At 42.4% G+C, this 22,852-nt stretch overlaps 1 protein-coding gene and 1 long non-coding RNA gene across 3 annotated transcripts; one reads left to right on the forward strand and one right to left on the reverse strand.

Moving 5' to 3' along the window:
- Positions 1-1,299: 1,299 nt before the first annotated feature.
- LOC130470444 (uncharacterized) lies at positions 1,300-18,974 on the reverse strand. The gene is made up of 4 exons (XR_008930759.1): positions 18,656-18,974; positions 17,279-17,354; positions 1,680-1,781; positions 1,300-1,590 (listed from the first exon to the last, which is right to left on the reverse strand). It is a non-coding gene; the product is annotated as an uncharacterized lncRNA (long non-coding RNA).
- On the forward strand, positions 1,798-17,210 carry LOC110798412 (probable LRR receptor-like serine/threonine-protein kinase At5g48740). Of its 2 annotated transcripts, XM_056840595.1 has the most exons (10): positions 1,799-2,110; positions 2,184-2,635; positions 2,729-2,846; positions 2,927-2,995; positions 14,837-14,905; positions 14,996-15,064; positions 15,153-15,224; positions 15,312-15,380; positions 15,475-15,707; positions 15,808-17,209. In XM_056840595.1, the coding sequence occupies exons 2-10, from the start codon at positions 2,308-2,310 to the stop codon at positions 15,924-15,926; spliced, it is 1,146 nt and encodes a 381-aa protein (XP_056696573.1). In that variant the 5' UTR covers positions 1,799-2,110; positions 2,184-2,307; the 3' UTR covers positions 15,927-17,209. The 2 variants fall into 2 exon arrangements, with proteins under 2 accessions (XP_056696572.1, XP_056696573.1); XM_056840594.1 differs by having other exon boundaries at positions 1,798-2,635; positions 15,808-17,210.
- Positions 18,975-22,852: the final 3,878 nt, after the last annotated feature.

Genomic DNA, 22,852 nt, shown 5'->3' on the forward strand with positions numbered 1-22,852 from the left:
CTTGAAATACTTACATGGACTAGTGTAGAGGAAGCAAGAGCAAATAGCAAGAACTCAAGAGCAAAGCAACCGAAATTTTGAGAGGAAAATGCAATTGTGAGCTCTCGGCCAAACTTCCGAAGGAGTATATATAGGCAGTACCTACACCTGGCGTAGTAGGCTAATGACGCCAGGCGCCGCTGCTGCTTTTTGCGCATGGGAGATATTCCCTCCACGTGGTCTTCTGTGCTAATTGTGTGTGCTTTATTGCTACAGTTTTCTGCACCAAGCATCAAACATCAAATCGAAGCATCTTCTGAAAAATACTGGTATACGCCTGTTTTGGCATCAAAGACAGATGAATATTTTTTAAATCCAAACTCCGAATAAGACACAGATTAAAGGAAAGCACTCTTATTGGACCCAAGATCCGAAAAAGTCAAGAGAATCTCATGTCTTTCAAAAACTATTCCCCAGGGGATATTTAATTTAATCCCCAATGTTTAAGTCGAGCAAAGCCCGAGCGACACTTCAAACAAATTCAAGCACCCAACGGACTCAAACCAAGGTATTCAAAAGTCCGAAAATCGAAAGCGTGCAAAATTTTCGATGTCAAGCTCTATTCCAAGAAAGGTTGGGAAAGATTCAAACCACACAAGATCAGAGTCATCAAGTCAGGCCGGAGGCAGACTCGACCGTTCTTTTTTCTAACGCTTGTTTATGCAGGTACTGGTGTACAAAGAATGGTCTTGATTGCAGAACATTTTGGCTATTCTCTGTCCCATTCGAAAACTTTGACTTGCGCTTTCCTAACCGAAAGCTCAGTCGAAGTGGGGGCTTCTATAGACACCTAATTTTAATGTTCGAAACGAAAATTGCACGAATTATATGTTAGGTTATGATACATATGAACAACGGGCTTTTTTCAGCGTTTTCGCGCGCTGCAATTGTGATGGCTGCAAATACCGTAAGATTTTTTGCAGCGCCTATGTTCGCTGCAAATAATAGGTTAATTGCAGCGCGGGTATACCTGTATAAGTTGCAAATAGTGTATTAGTTGCAGCGCGGGTCGATCCATATAAGTTGCAAATAAAAAGTAGTTACAACGCCTTGTTGTGAAATAGGCGCTGCTATTAGTTGTCATTTTGCAGCTTGGTTCTATCACACGCGCTGCAATTAATATATATTTTTTAAAAAAAATAAAAAAATATAATAGCTACGATCAGATGCATATTTATATATTTATCCCTGGACAATCCTATTATTTTGACAAAAAATTATAATAAAAACATTATAAATAGTTTAATAGGTTGCAAAATTTTTGCCATAGTTTCCCTTGTAATTTGTGAAACCCGGCAAAACGGGAATTTATAAAGACCTGTATATAAGACATAACATACATATATGTTCCAACAACCATATATATGCTCCAAGTAGCATCCAACGTCATATCCAACACATAACAAAAACATAAAACATAACATTACTAGCTAGACAACAAACTCATTCGCCGGCATCCATCAAATAGTTGTCCTTAAAATACTTTGCCCATTGTTCTCGAGTTTCTTCTAACTCCTCATCAGAATATGGCATTTCTCTTTGTACATAACCCTTCAAAAAACAAAAACTTGGTATTAATTACTCGAAAACTAATTTAAGAGAAAATTGAATCTTATACCTAATTAAATAAGTTCACGTACCTCAGATAAATTATCCTTGTATTCATTGTATACTGTGACAACATTATGCATGTATTTCATCACATAATAACCACTATCCACTGCATCAACTTGTTGAGCACACTATTTACACAAATGAGGCACGTATATATGTGTCAAAGCAAATATTTTCAAATTAAGAGATTTAAGGAGTACAAACTTTAATTAGTACCTTCATATGCAAACATAGGGTCATTAACCATAAGATCAAAGGAATTTATATGGACGCTATCTAAGGATTATGTGCCATTTTGTTTGTTTCACATACCAAATGGTGCAGACCCTGTAATTTCTTCACTTGAACTTCGCCCTCTTCCTCGAGGAGCTTAAAACAGTGGTCTGGGTGGGCCTCGGAAGAACTTTCTGAGGAAGTGTTACAGGATTAATTGTGGTTATACCAATGGGTCTCTTAGGTAATTTTCTTCCTTAATTAGTAATCTTATATGTAAGGTGTATTCTCTTATTGATCAATTTAGACATGAACAGGTACCCTTTGGATCGATATGATCGTGTATGGGATGCTGATGAAGATTTTTCCCCCTCCCATTTGTCAGTTCCTCTTTATACCAAATTTAGCCTCAATGCCTCCTTAGAAACTGAGGTGCCTCCTATGGTTGTTTTGCAAACCGCCAGACTGCTCGAGAGAAAAAAATTGTTGACATATGATCTGCCCTTAGAGGAGCTTGGAAATTACTATATAGTTCTCTATTTTGCTGGGATTGTACCAGTTTCCTCCAGGTTTAACATATTGGCTAATAAAGGAATTGTTCGATCAAATTACACTGTAACCAGCAGAAACTCCAGTGTTTTACATTTCACTGTGGAACAAGTTAGGGGACTGAACATTACCCTCCAAAACATCAGCTTCTACCCTCTTATCAATGCTATCGAGGTGTTTCAGATGGTTGATTTACCTCCAGAGACTTCTTCAACCACATGTAACGGCTGCTATTTAGTTATTATTACTCCATTCAGGAGATATCTTTTGTTAATATTTCTAAAATTATATTGCTTATTTTGTGATTTTGCAGTCTCAGCTCTAGAGGTTATTCAGCAATACACAGGTTTAGATTTAGGATGGGAGGAAGATCCATGCTTTCCTAAACCATGGAATCATATAACATGTGATGGAAATCTTGTCACATCTATGTAGGTGAAGCCAAATTTTGAAACATACTTCCTCTGATTATACTCTGCTAATCCTGGATAACAGTCGGCCATTTCTGTAGAGAACTATCTGGTATAAACTTGAGGTCAATCAGTCCTTCCTTTGGTGATCTGCTAGATCTCAGAATACTGTAAGTTACTTGTTCCGAGTGTGGAACTGGGGGAGCCCTGCCTGGTGATGCTGCCCTGTCGGACAGAACGAACGTAAGCTAACCTCGGGGGTTTAACCGAGGAAACCCCCTCCGATGCCTAAGTCAGCAAATAGATAAGAAGTCTTTAGAGAGGGAATATAGAGAGAAGGTGGAGCAAGTACCGTGTGTAAGAATGTGTCCCATCATGAATGATGTGGGTGCTATTTATAGGCGTACTATTCTGTACTTTGGCCTACTTAGATGCCGCCACGTGTATGACGGCGATGTACTTTATTCCTTGTCGTTGTCGTTTAGCCTGCAGGTCCCTTCTTGGACTGATGCAGCTTTGCCTAGCTCTGCTCTGTGTCTTTACACGTGATCTGGGGAGGTTTGATCTGCCTGGGCTGCATATACTTGGCTTGGGGTTTAGAGTCTTTCTTTGACTTGGGTGTGCCCTGGGTGTCAGGGTTTGCTCTGTTATTGATGTTCTGTCCTCTCTGGATATGATCCCGTACAACTAGTCCCTCAAGAGTAGAGCTGACCTTTTAAGTCAGGTCTGCTCTTCTGTCCTTGATCTGGATATGACCCCGTACAACTAGTCCCTCAAGAGTAGAGCTGACCTTTTAAGTCAGGTCTGCTCTTCTGTCCTTGATCTGGACTCTTTGGGGCTGCAATGCTTATTTTGTTGGTTTTTTGCTTTTGTTCTGGCTGTGTATTTTCTTGCTACCAGTCCCTCCAGAGTAGATCTTTTTTTTTTTTTTTTTTTTTTTTTTTTTTTTTTTTTTTGGGCGGGCTTTCTTTGAGGTGAATGGTAAGAAACCTTTGGGGATTTTTAACCGGCTTTTCCTCGTGCCACGCGTTGCCCATCCGAAGAGTCAATTGGAATCGTCGTTCAATCTGGACCGTCTTTCATCATGATTAAGTTTGGTTGTATTGAGGTCTACACGTGTCCTTCATCCTGCTTGTGCAACTGTATCGTTGCTCGTATCCTAGCCGTTCTTCTTTGGCTTTTAAAAAGAAAAGGTAACTTCCTTCCTTCTTCATCTTCATTTCTTACCTTCTCTCTCCTTGGTATTTCTGAGAAAAACACTCGAGTGCTCTCATTTTCCGTTGCTTGTTATTTGCAAAAGTCTTCTCAAAATTCGATCTTTTGCACATTTTTGTGTTTGCCGTCACTTTTCCGGTCGATTGCTAGTGTTCTTGTTGCTTGTGGTGGTCATTTGCCCCTCGTGTTTTCGTTTGCCATTTCGCGAAGGGAGGTTTTCGTTGCTGTGTTCCTTTTGATTCTAACTCTATCTTCTTTTTCCGGTAAGTTTCTATTTTTTGCTGTTTTTTCGATTCTTTTGCACGACTTTTGTTTGTTGTTCGCTTGATTTTAGCGTTTCTGGGGTTTCAATTTCTGGTATTTTTCGCCATTGTTAAGTCGTTTTTGAACTTCCGCCATTGTTGAGTAGCTTTTCCCCTTTTTTTTTTTTTTTTTTTTTTTTTTTTTTTTTTGTGCCCTTTTCCCTTGTCCTGTGACTTTCAGTTCATAATGTCTGATGCATCTGATAGCCAAAACCCTAGTAGCTCAGACGCTAAAAGCGTTTCCTCTGCTTCCTATGTTACCTCTTCTCCCTCCTCTGTCTCTTTATCTTCTGATGAGGAGACTCGGGCTTCTGCTGAGCACAGAACCAAATCAATGCATGATGTTTTGTCTCGCTCTGTGCCTGTTGTGATTCCTTTGTCCTCTGACGATGAATCCTCTGGGGAGGAGCCGCCCCCCCAGATGCGGGTGATTCTGGGTGTCCTGACTCTACGGCCGACCTGTCCCCATCTTTACGTCAAACTCTTAGGGAGATGCGCCATGACTATCTGTCGCGGATAGTTAGGATAAATCCGCCGTCCAATGTCCCCCCAGGGCTTGATGTTCAGCCTCTGTCTGAACAGGCCTGGTTAGATGATTTTGAGCAGCTTGCTGGAGCTAATGAGTCTGAACTGTCTTTGCGTGTTTACAGACGCCGGGAATCTATTTTTCGTTCTATGATGGCCAACCATGTCACTATTTCTGTGGGTGGGCAAGCTGGTGGGGAAGATATTTTGGCCCAGGTGAATGAGATGAGGCCTTTTCCGAACTACGTGGAAGAGAATGTCGTTCCTGGGGATTCGACGCCCTTCCTTTCTGAGGCCTCTGCTTTTGGTCCCTTACACGCGAAGCTGAACGCTAAGTGGACTGATGATGCGCGAAAAGAGAATCACGCTGTTGTTGGTAAAGAGTTTTATGGTCTGCCTGATGGTTATCGACTCATCGTGCCAGACGACGATGTTCGGATTACTCATCCACCAGAGGGGTGCATAGGCGTTTATGCCTATAGTCTGGATTTTGGTTTGCGCTTTCCTCTGGATCCTACCCTGGTGAAGATTCTTCGTGCCTTTAACGTTTGCTTAGCTCAGCTCCATCCCTTCGCTGTTCGTACTTTGATCAGCTATATTTGGGTCTGTCGGTTTTTGGAGTTTCCTGAGACCCTTTCTCTCTGTAAGCGAGTCCATCATCTGCGCAACAGCGGTACTGGGAACAAGATTGGTTGGTTTTCCATCTATTGCAATCGTGGAAGATTGACCTGCCATGGGATGCCTACTGGTCAAAAGGAGTGCAAGGATAGGTTTTACTGGCTCGCTGTCCCTGCTGACTTTCCTGTTGCTCGGGGCTTTGTTCGACCTCGGACTCGGTTAGAGGGAGTCGAGATTTTAGATGGTGCTGTCTTGGAGGAGAGGGCTTTTGAGCATTTTTCATCTGAGCCCAAGTTTAACGCTGCTGGTAAAGAGGTTGGGCGGTTGCCTCGTGTTTGGCTTCCGCATTCAAGTTATGTTCTGCGGAATGACGTGCTGTCCGCTATGTTTCTTTGTTCTACTCACCCTCAAGGTTAGTTCTGTGTTACTTTCTCACTTCGTGTTTTCTTTTCTCTTTGTGCGAGTTGTTTTTTCTCTTCCTTACGTTTTTTTTTTTTTTATTATTTTCAGGTCGTCGATTCTTGAATCTTGAGGAATTGGGTGTTCGGGCTGATGGTTCTTTCATCTGCGCTGCTCCCCCCGATCCCGCTGCGAACGGGTATCAAATTTTGGCTGACCAAATAGAGGGCAGCAGGAGAAGTTCTACACGCCGATCTGGTCGGGGTGGCGGTTCTGGGATCGTTCCCAGAGTGTCTCGGGTGGTCTCCTCTACAAACACTGGCTCTGCGAGCACTCCTATTCGCCGAGGGCAGACCTCTCGCGGAGCTTCCCATCGTGGTGCCCTGTCAGGCTCTCGTCGTGACCGAGCTGATTTCGAGGCTGGGCTCGAAGCTCCGACAGAGGATGCAGGCCATGATTTTGGGGAAGTGGCTGATGAGGTATGTGACCAGCCAGGTCGTTCGGGCTCTGCGTCGGATCCTGTGGACATCGAAGCTGAAGAGCCGCCTTTTGTTCAGCGTCCTGGGAAACAACCCAGGCTTGATAGTGGGGCTGAGCTACTCCGAGCCTCCCCTTCTGCGGCTGATCCCCATCGTAACAACAATTCTGGTAGCTCTTTTCGACAGTTTTTGGAGCAAGAGCTTCAAGGAAATGATCTGGCTGCTGATGATCTTGACCTGCATATCACGGGTCGGCATAAGGAGTTTGTTGAGAAAGAATTTCTCGACATTCGTCCCCAGGCCGACCCTGAGCTGGCTGCTATCTTCTCTGGTCCTTCTGCTTCGGATCGTACTTTTGTCCCGCGCTGGGATGTGTCCGAATCAGAAAGCTTATATGGGAACTACCCTGAGAAAGGCAGGACGCTTGCCCTGAGGATGTTGAGAGGTCTGCAGTTGCCCAGCGACCTGCCCAAAGAGCGTTTGTATACTCCTGGGGCGAATGCTTGCCAGAAGGTCATGGAGGTATACTTAGTTTACTTCTCTTCTCCTTTGGTACATTGGTTCGTTTCTTTTGTTATGCACTAACTTACAATGCTTGCCTCTTTTTCTATGTTCTTAGTGTGGCAACGCTGTTCGTGAGTTGACAGAAGTTTTCATAGTTTACCAGAAACGACTTGCTGCCAACGTTGCTCACATAGAGGCCCAAAAGAAGAGAATTGAGGAGCTAACTGCTGATCTGGAGCTATCTTCGACCTGTCTCACTTCGGCCAATGATCAATTGAAGCTTGTTACTGAAGAGCGCGATCAGCTGCAGGCTAGCTTTTCCCAGGCCCAAATTGATCTGGTTACCGGACATCAGAAAATTGAGACTCTTCAGCAAGACTTTCTCTCTGTTGAGCAATCTCATGACAATGAGATGGCCCAACTGCAGAACTCCATCGAAGATCAACTTGCGGCTGCCATTCGCGACTTCCGTCGGTCAGATGAGCAGTATGCTCTGCGCACTCAGAGCTATGATGGCGGGTGGAAGGCTGCTTCGCTAATAGTGCAAGAAAAGCATCCTGATCTTGACTGGTCTCCTATCGAAGCTGCTTGGTTGGCTGGGCTCCATGTTGAGCTTCTGAGAAAGAAGAGGGAGGCCGAGCAGGCGTCTCTGGCTGCAGGCGGTGCGGTGCCAGAGGATGATGGGGTGCCTGATCATTGTGTTGAAAATGTTCACCCTGGGGAATTGCCTCTTTCTGATGCTGAAGATGATGCTGGGCAATAATGGCACAGGCGGCTGTCCCCATGTTCATCTTGCACTACCTCAGCCAATGCATAGTTTATTTCTTCTGGTTGTTTTTGTCCTCCCTGCGTGGAGAGTAAGAATTTGTTTCTGGAAATAATATTTATCGTTTTTAGTTTTGATCAACAGTGGCCATTTTTGTAGGGCTGTACATTGCATAAGTTTTTGAGGTATAGCCGCCAGTCCCATTGTTTATTAACTCGTCGTGCTTATGCTGCGTTTTACCTTGTTGCTTTTTGCTTGCTATTTTTTATTGTTTTGTTTCCCCCATATTTCCATTTTGACCCGCTTTGCATGCTTGATTGTCCTGGCTTTGGCCAGGGCAAAACTCAAAAAGTATTTCTATATTCGCCTCGACCTGTTTTGGACTGTGTATTGTTGAATTGTCCTGGCTTTGGCCAGGACAAAAACCGAGAAGTGTTTTCGCATTTGCTCTAGCCTACTTTGGGCTGCGTATCATTGAATTGTCCTGGTTTTGACCAGGACAAAACTCGAGAAGTGTTTTCGTATTTACTTCAGCCTACTTTGGTTGCGCATTATTGAATTGTCCTGGCTTTGGCCAGGAAAATACTCGAGAAGTGTTTTCGTATTTACTTCAGCCTATTTTGGGCTGAGTATGATTGAATTGTCCTGGCTTTGGCCAGGACAAAGCTCAAGAAGTATCTTCATATTTATTCCAGCCTACTTTGGCTGCGTATTATTGAATTGTCCTGGCTTTGGCCAGGACAAAACTCGAGAAACGTTTTCGCTTAAATCTCGTTGAGAAAAAACTTACCCAATAACTTGGTTGATCAGACCAAGTTATTTGTGGGTAGCGTTTCTCTCCTTTTTTTTTTTTACGAGTTTTAGGCGTTCACCTTTTACTTTTCCAAGAGACCTGACGCGCTTTCTTCTTATCGAAGGCAACTGGGCCAATTTTTATTATGCTTGTAAGCGTGGAAGGTTACAAAAGTAAAGAGATTTACTCTGGCTTCTATTGCCTTGTTATAGTATTAACTTCCTGTGTCTATACATAGTATTTCTTTAGAATGTTGGCGTTCCAGCTGTTCTTCAATTCTCTTCCTTCCATCGTCATTAGATGGTACGAGCCTGGGGCTACTTCTTTTGTGATCTCGTAAGGTCCTTCCCAATTGGCAGTGAATTTTCCTTCTGCCTTTCCCTTTCCAGTGGCAGCTGTTCTTCTGAGGACCAGGTCCCCCACCTGCATAGGTCTGTGCTTTACCCTCTTGTTGTATGCCCTGCTCATTTTTTCTTTGTTTGCTGCCAACTTGAGCTCTGCTTGCAGCCTGACTTCTGGTAAGAGATCTAATGCTTCCCTCATACGCTGCTCATTAGTGCCCTCCTCATAGTACTGCACTCTAAAGCTAGGTAGACCCACTTCGACAGGCAGGACCGCCTCAGCCCCAAAAGCTAGTTTGTAAGGACTTTCTCCTGTTGCTTCTTTTTCAGTGGTCCTGTTGGACCACAAGATCTCTGGAATAAGGTCGGCCCATGCACCCTTAAAATCTTCTACCTTCTTTCGCAGTGCTCCCAGGATTTGTTTATTTGCTGCCTCTGCCTGACCATTGCTCTGGGGATGGCACACAGATGCGTATGCGAATTTTATTCTTAGTTCAGCGCAGTAATCCTTTATAGGAGTGCAGTCGAACTGTGTTCCATGATCGAAGACTAAACTTTCTGGGATGCCGAACCTTGTCACAATGTTCTTCCAGATGAAATCCTTCATCCGCTTGGCTGTTATGCTTTTAGTGGGCTCTGCCTCAATCCACTTAGTAAAATAGTCAACTGCTACGATCAAAAATTTTCTTCCCCCGCTTGCTGCTGTGAATGGTCCCAGAATATCCATTCCCCACTGGGCGAATGGTATGGGGTTGATGATTGGCTGTAAGTCATTAGAGGGTTGGTTGATCACTGGGGCGAATTTCTGGCACTTGTCGCACTTTTTAACATATGCTTGAGAATCACTTACCATGGTTGGCCAATAATATCCCGCTCTGAGAGCTTTCAAGGCTAATGTCCTGCCACCTATGTGGTTTCCACATATTCCCTCGTGTATTTCCTCAATGACTCGTTGTGACTCCTCTGTTGATATACACCTCAGCAGAGGCAACGAAAAGGATTTCTTGTACAATTTACCCTGGTAAATGACGAACCAATGCTCGTTTCGTTTTACTTTTTTCTGTTCTTGCTCTGCTGTGGGAAGGCCCCTTCCCAGCTTGTATGAGACTATACTGTCATACCACTGTGGCTCAGTGTCAATGAAGTTGACTGCAGGCTTTTTATCAATGCTCTTTTCTTCCTGGACCTCTACCATCACTGTTCTTTCCAAGTCCTGTAGCGTCGAACTTGCTAATTTGGATAGGGCGTCTGCTTGACTGTTCTCTGCCCTGGGAACCAGTTGAATCTCAAAGCTTTCTAGCTGGGCTACTGCTTCTTTCATCAAGTCCAAGTACCTCTGCATAGATGGTTCTCTGGCTTCATATTCACCTCTATATTGGCTGGCCCCCAGCTGTGAATCGGTTTTGAGCACTATTTTCTTAGCATCTGCTGCTTTGCACATCTGGATTCCTGCGATTGCCGCCTCATACTCTGCTTCGTTATTTGAAGCTTTGAATTTGAATTTTATAGCATATTCGAAAACGTTGCCTTCTGGTGACACCATTATGATACCTGCACCCGACCCTGTGACTGCAGCGGAGCCGTCTACTGAGATCTGCCAAGTCCCCAATGGCTCTTCCTCCTCCTCGTATGATGCCTCTGCTATGAAATCTGCCAGTGCCTGTGCTTTTATGGCGGTTCTGGGTTTGTACTCGATGTCATATTCTGAGAGTTCCACTGCCCATTTCAGGAGTCTACCAGAGGTATCTAACCTTTGCAATGACTTCTCTAAAGGTTGATTAGTTAACACTTGCACTTTATGTGCGTCAAAGTATGGTTTCAATTTCCTGGCAGCTATCATGATGGCGAAGGCCATTTTTTCAATCAGGGGGTACCTCTGTTCTGCTGGGTTGAGGATGTGGCTGACAAAGTAGACTGGCTGCTGGATTTTATCCTTCTCGACTACCAGAGTTGCTGCTACAGTTTTCTTGGAGGCAGAGATGTATAGCTGTAATATGTCCCCCACTTCTGGTCTGGCTATGGTTGGGAGGCTTTTCAAGTGGTTCTTCACCTCCTTGAATGCTTTCTCTTGCTCTTCTTCCCATTTAAATGTTTTGTTTCCCTTTAGCACCTGGAAAAAGGGGAGAGACTTGTCCGCGGACTTGCTGATGAACCTGGTGAGTGCTGCCATTTTCCCAGTCAACCTCTGGATGTCTCGTATGTTTCTTGGTTCTGGTAGGTTGAGTATGGCCTCTACTTTTTCTGGATTGGCATCAATTCCTCTTTCACTGACCAGGAACCCCAAAAATTTTCCGGACTTAACACCGAACACGCATTTTTTTGGGTTTAACTTCATACCGAATTGCCTCAATGTTGCAAAAGTTTCCTTCAGATCCTTAATGTGATCACCCTCCTTTTTGCTCTTGACTATGGAGTCATCTACATACACCTCCACGTTTCGGCCTTTTTGTCCTGCGAATATTTTGTCTACCAGTTTCTGGTATGTGGCCCCTGCATTCTTTAGACCAAACGGCATAGCCCTGTAGTTGTAAACTCCAGCGTCTGTGATGAAGGCGGCTTTTTTCCGGTCTGATTCTAACAAACTGATCTGGTGATAGCCCGAAAAGGCATCCATGAAACTCAGCAGGGCATGCCCGCTGGTGGAATCCACCAGTTGATCTATCCTGGGCAGCGGGTAACAATCCTTCGGACAAGCCCTGTTTAGGTCTGTAAAGTCTACGCACATCCTCCATTGACCATTTGCTTTCTTTACCATCACGACATTAGCCAACCATTCTGGGTAGTCACACTCTTCTATGAATTTGGCTGCTAACAGTTTGCTGATCTCTTCCTGGATGGCTACATTCTTCTCTGTCGAAAAAGTTCTCTTCTTCTGTTTTACCGGTCTGACTTCTCTGTTAACATTCAACCTGTGGACCATGACGTTGGGATCAATCCTTGGCATTTCGTCGGCAGAGAAGGCAAATATGTCCGCGTGCTCTCGCAACAGATCGATGATATTTACCCTCAGGGAAAGGTCTATATCTGTGCCAATTCGGACTGTTCTGTCTTCTACTCCTTCTTCCAGCTCTATCTCCTCTGTTTCTTCTGCTGGGGCTGGTTTTAACAGTCCTTCTTCACGATGCTCAAAATTCTCCATGTCCAGTAGTGCGTCTTTTTTACGCTCTGCTCTCTTTCTCTTTCTGGACAAGGGAATGTCTGCCTCTGCCAGGGGTGGGGGTCTGGGTGGCTGTTTCAGGGCTGTGTGGTAGCATCTTTTAGCCTGCTCTTGGTTTCCCTTGACCTTAGCTGATCTGTTATCATTCGTTGTGTACATCATGGTGAGGTGATAAGTAGACACCACTGCTCCTGCATCATGGATAAATGGTCTGCCCAGAATGGCGTTGTATGCTGCGGGTACCTTCACTATCATGAAATCAACCATGACATCCTTGATATCTTTCCCCTGCCCAATTTGGACAGGTAAGCTGACTATTCCTTCTGGTATCACCGTTGCCCCTGTGAAACCAATTACTGGGTAGCTAACTGGTTTTACGTGCTTTTCTTCAATCTGCAGCTCTTGGAAAGCTGGCCAGAATAGAATGTTTGCAGAGCTTCCTCCGTCTATCAGGATTCGATGGATTTTTCTGTTAGCCACATCCAGAGCTAACACCATTGGGTCATCATGGGGATAAATTATGCCCTTACAATCATCTTCTGTAAAGGTGCACTGTGGGATTTTTGGAGGGGCAGGCCATTTTCCTGAGTTATGGTAATTAACCTGGTGTTTAAATTCGCTCACACTGGCCTTAGCACCGCTGGCTGTAGTACCAGCGTAAACTGGTCCTCCTGTTATGACCAGTATATCATTCGACCTCTTCTGATCTGCTGGGTGGTTCTGCTTTTGCTCTGTCTTTCTGTTATCAAATCGACCCTCATCATCCCTGTTTTCGTAGGTCCTGCTATATGAGCTCTTTGCCTTAAATTGTGTTAGGTATCCCCTTCGGATCAGGTCCTCAATGTTATCTTTCAGGTGAGTGCATTCCTCTGTGAGATGACCATGATCCTTGTGAAAATCACAGTACTTCTTCGTGTCCCTGTATTTGTTGTACATTTTCGGTGGTCTCTGCCATTTCTCATCCTCCTTGCTGATAGCAAAAATCTGGGTTCTGGATGCAACCAGAGGAGTGTATTCGTTGAATTTGCCTCGCTTTTCAGTTTTGAACTCACTACCCCTTCCTCTGACCTGCCCGTGCCAATCTTTTCTGGGCTGCTGATTTTCTCTTTTGTCTGGGTATTCTTTTTTGTACGGCTCTTTTTTGCTCTGACTACCGTAATTGTTCTCACTTGCCACATATCGTCGTGAGGTTGCTCTGCCAATCTCTTCACTTTTTATAAATTCATTTGCCTTCCCCAGTACCTCTGCCAGGGTTGTGAATGACTTTCTGCCCAGATAGCTCTTGAATTCTCCATCCCGCAGACCAGTCATCATAGCCAGGACTGCTACCTCTTGCTGTAACTTGGGTATATTCGATGCCTCCATATTGAATCTGGATATGTACTCCCTCAGAGATTCCTGAGGTCCTTGGATGACTGACATCAGCTCCCCTGTCATCCTTTCTCTGGCAATGTTTGCCACATATTGGGTGCGAAACAAGATGGCTAACTGCCGGAAAGAGGTTATGGTGCCCTTGGGTATTTTACCGAACCAGCTCTGTGCTATCCCCTCCAGAGTGGAAGGGAAGACCTTACACCACATAGAGTCTGTGTTGGTATATAGCATCATGTGTCCTCCAAAGGCAGAGAGGTGATTCGTTGGGTCTGACTTTCCGGAATATTTGCAGGTGGGCATTTTTATCTTTTCCATTTTTTCCGAGAGTATCTCATCACAGAAGGGGGAATTATCAGGTTTAACTATTGCTCGGGTGGGGTTTGGCATACCTGACCCGGAGTGGTGCCTCTGGCTGGGTGCTTGTTCGGTCCTTGCTCTGGGTTGAGCTCTGCTAGGCGTGATACTTTCTGCCTCATATTCTTGGCTGTCAGCCCCTTACATCTCCTGCTGCAGATTCCTCCTCTAGACGTTCGGACTGTTTTGGGGTCTGGGACGTTTTCTCCTCTGCTCAACCTCGACCTCTGGGGCTGTCCTCATGACCTGGGCTTGTGGTGTTGTTTGAGTAAGGAAGGTCAGGACTTCTATGGTTGTGCGCATCTGGTCGGGTGAGAACTGTGCCCCCAACCGTGCTAGTGAGGCACTGGTTGGAACTGGGATGCCCTGGCCCTGGCTAGGGGTTGCCATAGCTCTGGGTTGTGGTGTCTCTCTTGGCGGACCAAGACTCTGAGGCATGCTGAACAAAGGTACGTTTGTGGTTCTCTGGTTGTTTCTTGAGGTGGGTGGTTCTATCTGCTGGATTATCGGTTCGCTTGACTCAGTGATTTTGTGAGAGGGTAGGTCTTTTAGAAGCAAGGTCTGGGAAGTCCCCTCCTTCTAGCGCCACTTGTTCCGAGTGTGGAACTGGGGGAGCCCTGCCTGGTGATGCTGCCCTGTCGGACAGAACGAACGTAAGCTAACCTCGGGGGTTTAACCGAGGAAACCCCCTCCGATGCCTAAGTCAGCAAATAGATAAGAAGTCTTTAGAGAGGGAATATAGAGAGAAGGTGGAGCAAGTACCGTGTGTAAGAATGTGTCCCATCATGAATGATGTGGGTGCTATTTATAGGCGTACTATTCTGTACTTTGGCCTACTTAGATGCCGCCACGTGTATGACGGCGATGTACTTTATTCCTTGTCGTTGTCGTTTAGCCTGCAGGTCCCTTCTTGGACTGATGCAGCTTTGCCTAGCTCTGCTCTGTGTCTTTACACGTGATCTGGGGAGGTTTGATCTGCCTGGGCTGCATATACTTGGCTTGGGGTTTAGAGTCTTTCTTTGACTTGGGTGTGCCCTGGGTGTCAGGGTTTGCTCTGTTATTGATGTTCTGTCCTCTCTGGATATGATCCCGTACATTACTTTATTGCTGTAAATCTGCTAAGGTACTAAACTACTAGCATACCTTTATTTCTTATATCAAATTGTTGTTGCTAAATGCTGCAGGGACTTGCATAACACATCACTAACAGGAAAGCTACAAAACTTGAATGGTCTGCTACACATCGAGCAACTGTAAGCTCCAGTCAGGCTGTACGTTACTTGAATTGCTTAGTTTTTGGTGTGGTAAATGGGTATTTTTACTGCAATAACTTCTACTTGTAGGAATCTGAGTTTCAACGATCTCACTTCCTTTGGGACAGATCTGGATAGCCTGGTGAATCTTCAAGTTTTGTGAGTCATGTTAGTCCTAAACTGTAGAAAGTGATCTCCTCAGTAACTGTAATTGTCTAACACTAGTTAAGTGGTTTCTTTCTGGAAGGGACCTGAAGAATAACAGCTTACGAGGAACAGTTCCTGACGAGTTGGGAGCTTTAAAGAATCTTCATCTACTGTAAGAGATTACATTTTGCTTGAATTGGTATAATTTCCAACTTTGAGTGAACACTTTGTAATTAAAGAAAAAGAGACCATTTTTCAGGAACCTGGAAAACAATAAATTGCGAGGGCCTCTTCCGCAGTCTTTGAAGAAAGAGGATTTGTTTCTCAGGTAGGAAATTATGATGCTTTAGTTCTCTAGTTACTTCTCTAGTGTATCACCTTGTTGAAACCATTAATTAACCTTCAGTGTACTTGTGGTTCAGGACATCAGGAAATTTGTGCCTGTCTGTCTCTAAAAATGTGTGCAACAGCCCAGGAGATGCTTCAATCGAGGCACCTCAATTTACTGTGGTTCCTGAAAGAAAGCACAGAGGCCATATGCATATAGCCATCATATTTGGTGCAGTTTTCGGAAGAATATATGTGGTTATGTTGATTGGTTTTTTGGTGTTTTTTTATATGAGAAAGAAAACACCAACATTAAGTAACACAGAAAGTATGTAATTCTTGATTCTGAGCTCCTATGTTCAATTCTAACGCTAATTGTAAAACGTGTCTTCTTCTTCCTAACATGCGTATTATACTGCAATGCTCAGAGGCAGAAGCTGAAATCAGAAACTGGAATGCAGCCAGAGTTTTTTCATACAAGGAAATTAAAAAGGCAACAAATCATTGGGCTTGTTGGGTCGTTATGGACATATTTAGGCTAAAATGAGACATTTTCGCTCTCATTTTTTAACTAATGAACCTAAGGACTCATTTAAAACTAATTACATGTTTTATATGCTTTGTTTAAAATTTCTAAGACTCATTCCTATCAAGTTATGCAAGTTATAGGCTTGTTGGGTCGTTATGGACATATTTAGGCTAAAATGAGACATTTCGCCCCCATTTTTGAACTAATGAACCTAAGGACTCATTTAGAACTAATTACATGTTTTATATGCTTAGTTTAAACTTTCTAAGACTCATTCCAATCAAGTTATGCACGTTTTAGGCTTGTTGGGTCGTTATGGACATATTTAAGCTAAAATGAGACATTGTCGCTCCCATTTTTGAACTAATGAACCTAATGATTCATTTTAAACTAATTACATGTTTTATATGATTTGTTTAAACTTTCTAAGACTCATTCCAATCAAGTTATGCACGTTTTAGGCTTGTTGGGTCGTTATGGACATATTTAGGCTAAAATGAGACATTTTCGCTCTCATTTTTTAACTAATGAACCTAAGGACTCATTTAAAACTAATTACATGTTTTATATGCTTTGTTTAAAATTTCTAAGACTCATTCCAATCAAGTTATGCATGTTATAGGCTTGTTGGGTCGTTATGAACATATTTAGGCTAAAATGAGACATTTTCGCTCCCATTTTTGAACTAATGAACCTAAGGACTCATTTTAAACTAATTACATGTTTTATATGCTTTGTTTAAACTTTTTAAGACTCATTCCAATCAAGTTATGCACGTTTTAGGCTTGTTGGGTCGTTATGGACATATTTAGGCTAAAATGAGACATTTTCGCTCTCATTTTTTAACTAATGAACCTAAGGACTCATTTAAAACTAATTACATGTTTTATATGCTTTGTTTAAAATTTCTAAGACTCATTCCAATCAAGTTATGCACGTTATAGGCTTGTTGGGTCGTTATGGACATATTTAGGCTAAAATGAGACATTTTCGCTCCTATTTTTGAACTAATGAACCTAAGGACTCATTTAGAACTAATTACATGTTTTATATGCTTAGTTTAAACTTTCTAAGACTCATTCCAATCAAGTTATGCACGTTTTAGGCTTGTTGGGTCGTTATGGACATATTTAAGCTAAAATGAGACATTGTCGCTCCCATTTTTGAACTAATGAACCTAATGATTCATTTTAAACTAATTACATGTTTTATATGAACCTAACTCGGCAAATAAATAACACAAACAACTAATAAGAAACAATTTGTAAACCTACAAAAGCTATTAATAAATTATCTCGAAACTCACATATAAGAAAATTATATTAAATTAAAATGGAAGAGGAGAATGACAGTCGGGAGATTATGCTCACCTAGTAGAAGAACTCACGCCTTGATAGTTCAAATGGATGATTTGGTTCAAGAAACTAGCAATACCAGCAAGGGGTCCTGAAAATGAAAACATGCAAAATTGATTAATTTATAATAATATTACTTCAAACAAGTCAAACAATAAATTTTATGATTATACACATAAAATTAACAAAAAATCTAGGGTGTTCCTGCAATAATCAGAAGCGAATTACGGTCATCTTTTACAAGGAGAGAACAGGAACAACAATAGCAATAATTCAATATTCCGAGCAACAGCAATAATTCAATATCTTGAATTCATGAACTATCTGCTTCAAATGTTGTTTTAAGTCCATTTCATATAGTCAACATGATCAGAAGCAGAAGCAAAAACAAAAAGTTATTTCAATCAGGATGGGCAGATTCTGACTTGTCCCTCACTTCAAGCACTAAAGAATGTTATCCCTCAAAAAAAACCAAAAAAATTGTTATGCCTGCCGTGCCATCTGGTATACAAATAAGAGATAGTAGGAGCTGGGATTAAATGCCAGTGAGCCATAGTTATTAAGGAACTGATGTCTAATAATCATTTAACGATGACAGTGAGATTATGGCTTTGAAGTATTCCAACTCAATCATCCTTTCAAAGATGACTGATTGACTGGTAGTAAACAAGAATGCTCAAAAGATAAAATGAAATCCACTAAGTAAAAACAAGACTCCAGAATTACAGACTTTGCTTAAGTTTTTCATTTGTAAATTCAAGCAAGTTTTTCATTAGCCAATGGACACTCATAAATGATTGATGTTTAACCAAAAGCCATTACTGCAAGCCTTAAACATATACTCAAAGATTGAGAATTCATAGGAAAATTATTTAACTAGCTCAACAATACCCACTCTGCATTGAAGTATTAAACACACACTAACATCGCATCAGCTTATTACACCAAGCTACCTCTTTCAGAAATCGCCCTTTATTTTGGTTGCTTATGCTGATTAACAAAATCTCAAGTCTGAAATTTCTTGATTAAACCATTCAAACTTTAAAAAATGTAAAAATTGGACAAAAATTTATAGAGTAATGCTAAAAAAACAGCAAATGAGAAACATGAAAAATATTGGAATCATCAAATAGAAAAAGGCTTGCAAGGTATCAGCTATGTTGTTTGTCACTGCGATAGACCAAAGAAACAACACTAAAACAGAACGCTGGTATCAGCTATGTCGGTTGTCCTGATTAATTTCATTTTATTTTTGATTAGGTCATACAAAAAACCCAACAAAATTAATTCAACAAAATTAAAATTGGGCAAAATTAGGTCATTTTATTTTTTGTTAAGTCATAGAAATCGTTGAAGAAATTATAACAACCTAATTGAAAAAGAACAGATTACCTTTCCCGTTGTTACAGACGGTGGAGCAGCAGAGAAGAGGAAGGTACGTAGTGGAGCAGAGGAGAAGATGAAGGTACGCAGGCGGTGAAGATGCAAAGGAGCGAGCTGCAGATCCGATGGAGCAGGAAACTTTCCGGCGAAGTAGCGAGTGGCTATGGAGATTGGGAGAATATGCGGAGGAGAGAGATTGCGAATTCTAGATCTGTGGTGGCTGGGTTGAGAAGATATATCGAGATTGCGTTTTGAATATTTTCCGAAAAAATTTCCTTGAATTGCAGCAAACTCGAGACATGGAGGCTGCGAATATTATGAGTTGCAGCATTCAGTACGGCCACAAGTTGCGATTAATGAGTTTAATTGCAACTTGTACATGATTCCCGCGCTGCGAAATCCTCTTTCGAAAAAAAATTAGCTTTTTCACAGTGCTTGGTCACTGAAGTTGCTTCGAATAGTTCATTAAAACGTTGACCCGCGTTGACCTAACCCTTGTTGCAACTCGTATGACTTGCGTGAGTTGCAATTGATGAGTTGCAAATGACGATTTCTCTACTAGTGATTATAAATAAAGTTCACGATAATTTTAATTACACCGGCTAATCATCCGATCCACCTGATTCATCCGCGGATGCATGATGGATGAGCCGGATGTGGATGGAGGGTAAATGGAGTGACGGATGGGTTGGATGATGGATGTAAAGTTGACGGATGGAGGCGGATGAATCTCCATCGGCCCAATCTACCTCTGATCCATTGCCACCCTTACTTCAAATTACACCTCTATTTAATAGATATATTACCAAAAATCACAAGTTCTCACTAATTAAAACTTTAAAAGACAAAACTGAACAACCATTATACAACCACCCGTTCTATGAACGGGCTCAAAATCTAGTTAAGCATAACGTATGTTTGTAGTGTGTTTTCCCTTAGTTCAACGAACATGAACATGAACAAGAATTCCAAATTTTGTTCCTCTACTTGGTTCACCAACACGTTCAGATCCGTCTTGAGATTGATGGCTTAGATCTCCTTCAAGATAGTTTACTTTTTGGGAAGAACACTCTAATGGAGGCCCGGAGAGAATTAGGATTCTCTATTGCCTTAGGTTAGAATAATAAATTAGGTTATGTTCGAAAACATGTAGAATAGGTTATTAAAATAACCTTTTTCAACAAGCCAAGCCAACCGGCCAAGCACAAGGCTCAAACGGCCAGCAAGGCCCACAAGGAGTGCGAGCAACGCAACCAGCTAGTTGTTGGGCCGCAAGCCACAGCGCTGCTGATGCTGCTGCCTTCTTGTGTGTGCATCCAAGCAGCCAAGGCCAAGGGCTAGCGCTGCGAGCATCCGCTCTGCGCCCATCGGCCTTGCGCCTCATTTGCTTTCCTCGTGGGTTTGCTTTCGTGTTTGCGATTAAATTATCCTTCGACAATTTATTTATCGTTTCGTATTTGACGATTCAATGTCGTACGATATGATTATGAAGGAAATAATGCCCTTGGTCCAAGTATGCATTTAATGTTAAGTCTAATAAATGCGGTTCAGTATTAATTAAACAAGTTAATAATTCAGTGAGATCAAGTGAGCTGAATGCCTAGCTAGAGGCCGCTTCAGTTCAAGTGGAATTAATGATATTAATCCACAGCTTACTCTTGACTGAACCCATAGGGTCACACAAATAGTACGTAGACGGATCAAGTATTTAATGGAATTAAATACTCCATCTATGGTTATTCAGAATCGACGGTTCTTGGTTTCAGTGGGAGCTAAGATCGTCAAAGGCAAGTAAATGAATACTCCGGAAACGATGATATTGTCGGAAACGGAAATATGGATCGTATCGGAAATATAAATACTATCCAAGTCGTAGATGTTGACGGAAACGGAAACATGGTACGTATCGGAAAATATTATCGGAAATGGAAATATTGGCCGAATCGGAAATATTGCCGGAAACGGGAATATTGTCAGAATCGGAAATATTATCGCAATCGGAAAATAATTCCGGAAACGGAAATATTAAATATTTGTTTGAAACGGAAATTAATTTCGGAATCGGAAATGTTAAATATTGTTCGTATCGGAAATGAATTCCGGAATCGGGAATTTAATCGGAAGCGTATCGTACGAATTAACATCGGGCGAGACTTGCTAGACGAAGGCCCAGCACGAAGCCAGGCTGTCGCCCAGCAAGCCACACGCATCAACACACGCCAAAGCCTCGCCAGGCCCAGCAAGGCATGGCGCGCGCGCTCAGCGAATGGGCTGCGAGCATTGGGCCAAGGCGTCGTGTAGCTCGCGTGGGCCGCGAGGCTTGCGCGCGGCTGTGCGGTGCTCGTGCTCGTGCTCGTGTGCGTGCTATACGAATCCTAAAGCTATCGGAATTCGTGCTATGATTAAATCCTAATCCTAAAAGATAAAATTAATTATTTAGAGTTCTAAAAGGGTTCTAATTAATTAATTAGTATTCTAACAGGATTCGAAATCCTTTTCCATGGTTCTATAAATATATGCCTAGGGTCATAAATTTATACACGAGTTTTTTAATAAGTATTCATACAATAAAAGCTGTGATTTTTGAGCAGAAAAATCAGTCACATTACTTGCCCATTTAGCCGAAAATAATAGTACCTTAAGGGCGATTCTAGTTGGTCAATCTTAAGGCGGATCCGGACGTTCTGTGGACTATCTGTGGAGGGACGACACTTGGAGTCCTAAAGACTTGTTCTTGTTCGGTTCCGGCGCAGCTAGGGAGGGCACGCTACAAAGTGTATGCATCTAAATTATGCTAACTGATTATGTGTAAATAATATGTTTCTGGCATTAAGGTTTTTCCGCATGATTTATGTTTTTCATATGTATCATAACTGTAGACACCTACTTTTGTCCCCATTCCCGAAAGGGAAGGTTCGATGATGAGAACATAAATCTCCACTTGGCAACGCATCTCCTATAAAATAACGAATCTCAATCACCCTTTCATTTTCAGCCAAAGCTACTATTTATAGAAACCTTCTAAGAATAGTAACTGCCGTAATAGGTAGTTGTTAAAAGTGGCAAAGACATAAAAGATAGAAACCTGTCAGAATTAGGTGTTGCACTCCAACATAAATCCTAAAAGAGATAGAATTTGCATTCCTGGTATAATTCGAAAATAAGAGTTACGTATTAATTAAATTCCTAACGAACCTAGAGTTCGTAATGGGCCCAGACGCATTCCGTCATAAGTTAATACGCACTAAAAGACTCGGATAAATCTCAAAAGCTCCGTGTTCTAAGAGTCCAAAGCTGACAAAGAACTCGGCCCAGATCCCATTTTCAACGCCTGGATCTGGGCGCCGAAATCTTCGGCGCCCAGCCCTGGGCGCTGAATGTGCCTGGGGCCGTTTTATCTCCGGATTCTTTTTGGATTCGTATCTTAAAATCTATCTTTCCACACACTCTTTTTCTATAAATACAGCCTAAAACCGACGTGAAACACACACAATTCCATAATCTGAGTATTGACTCTAGCCTTAAGCCTAAGCCTCACGGTGCGAAATTGATCCAACGTTCTGTCGCAATCGACCCAAAAGTCGAACAGAACGCATCCTGCCCCTTGTAGCTTGATGAATTCAGCCTAAATACTGGAACATTGCTTGGAAACCCGAGATTCGTTAAATAAAAGGAGAAATAGCAAAGCCAAGTGGTTAGTTTTCTGAGAACCACAACGCACCTCTCAAGGGTGCGTTGTAATGTGTCCCTCATATGATTTAATCGCTTTTATCACCCTTTTATAAAATTGTCAAACTATTAATTTGATTGATCTATCACGCCTAATAAGATAATACCTTGGACAATTGAATTATCATGCTAGGTACCTTAAATTAATCTAAATAAGATAATCACGATCGATTTAGTATTATGTGTTGCATATTGCTAAAATCAATTCAGAATAGTTTAATAGTTTAACGCATGTCCCTTCAATTATTTATGCTAAGCTAGTAAGGATAACCTGCCTCTGGAGTATTATCGATGAGTACTCCTCTCGGTAGTTACAGTCCCCCGAACTCTCAATCTCTGCCCTGCGGGTGTACGTTGAGCGATCCCCACACCAGGGATCATAAGGGAATCTATGGCCGTCGTGGTCGAACATAATGGCACTTCCTTTATGTCACGACAACCGGGTTTTGTCAGTTTTTCTCATTGTCGTTAAAAACT

Source organism: Spinacia oleracea, chromosome 3 (genome assembly GCF_020520425.1).
Source record: "Spinacia oleracea cultivar Varoflay chromosome 3, BTI_SOV_V1, whole genome shotgun sequence".
NCBI classification, from domain to species: Eukaryota; Viridiplantae; Streptophyta; class Magnoliopsida; order Caryophyllales; family Amaranthaceae; genus Spinacia; species Spinacia oleracea.

Bases quoted from the DNA above. Each gene is read 5' to 3' on its own strand.
- LOC110798412 (XM_056840594.1), top strand. From the start codon at position 2,176: ATGAACAGGTACCCTTTGGATCGATATGATCGTGTATGGGATGCTGAT. The intron at 15,225-15,311 runs GTAAGAGATTAC...ACCATTTTTCAG, and splicing joins TTAAAGAATCTTCATCTACT to GAACCTGGAAAACAATAAAT. The intron at 15,381-15,474 runs GTAGGAAATTAT...CTTGTGGTTCAG, and splicing joins AAAGAGGATTTGTTTCTCAG to GACATCAGGAAATTTGTGCC.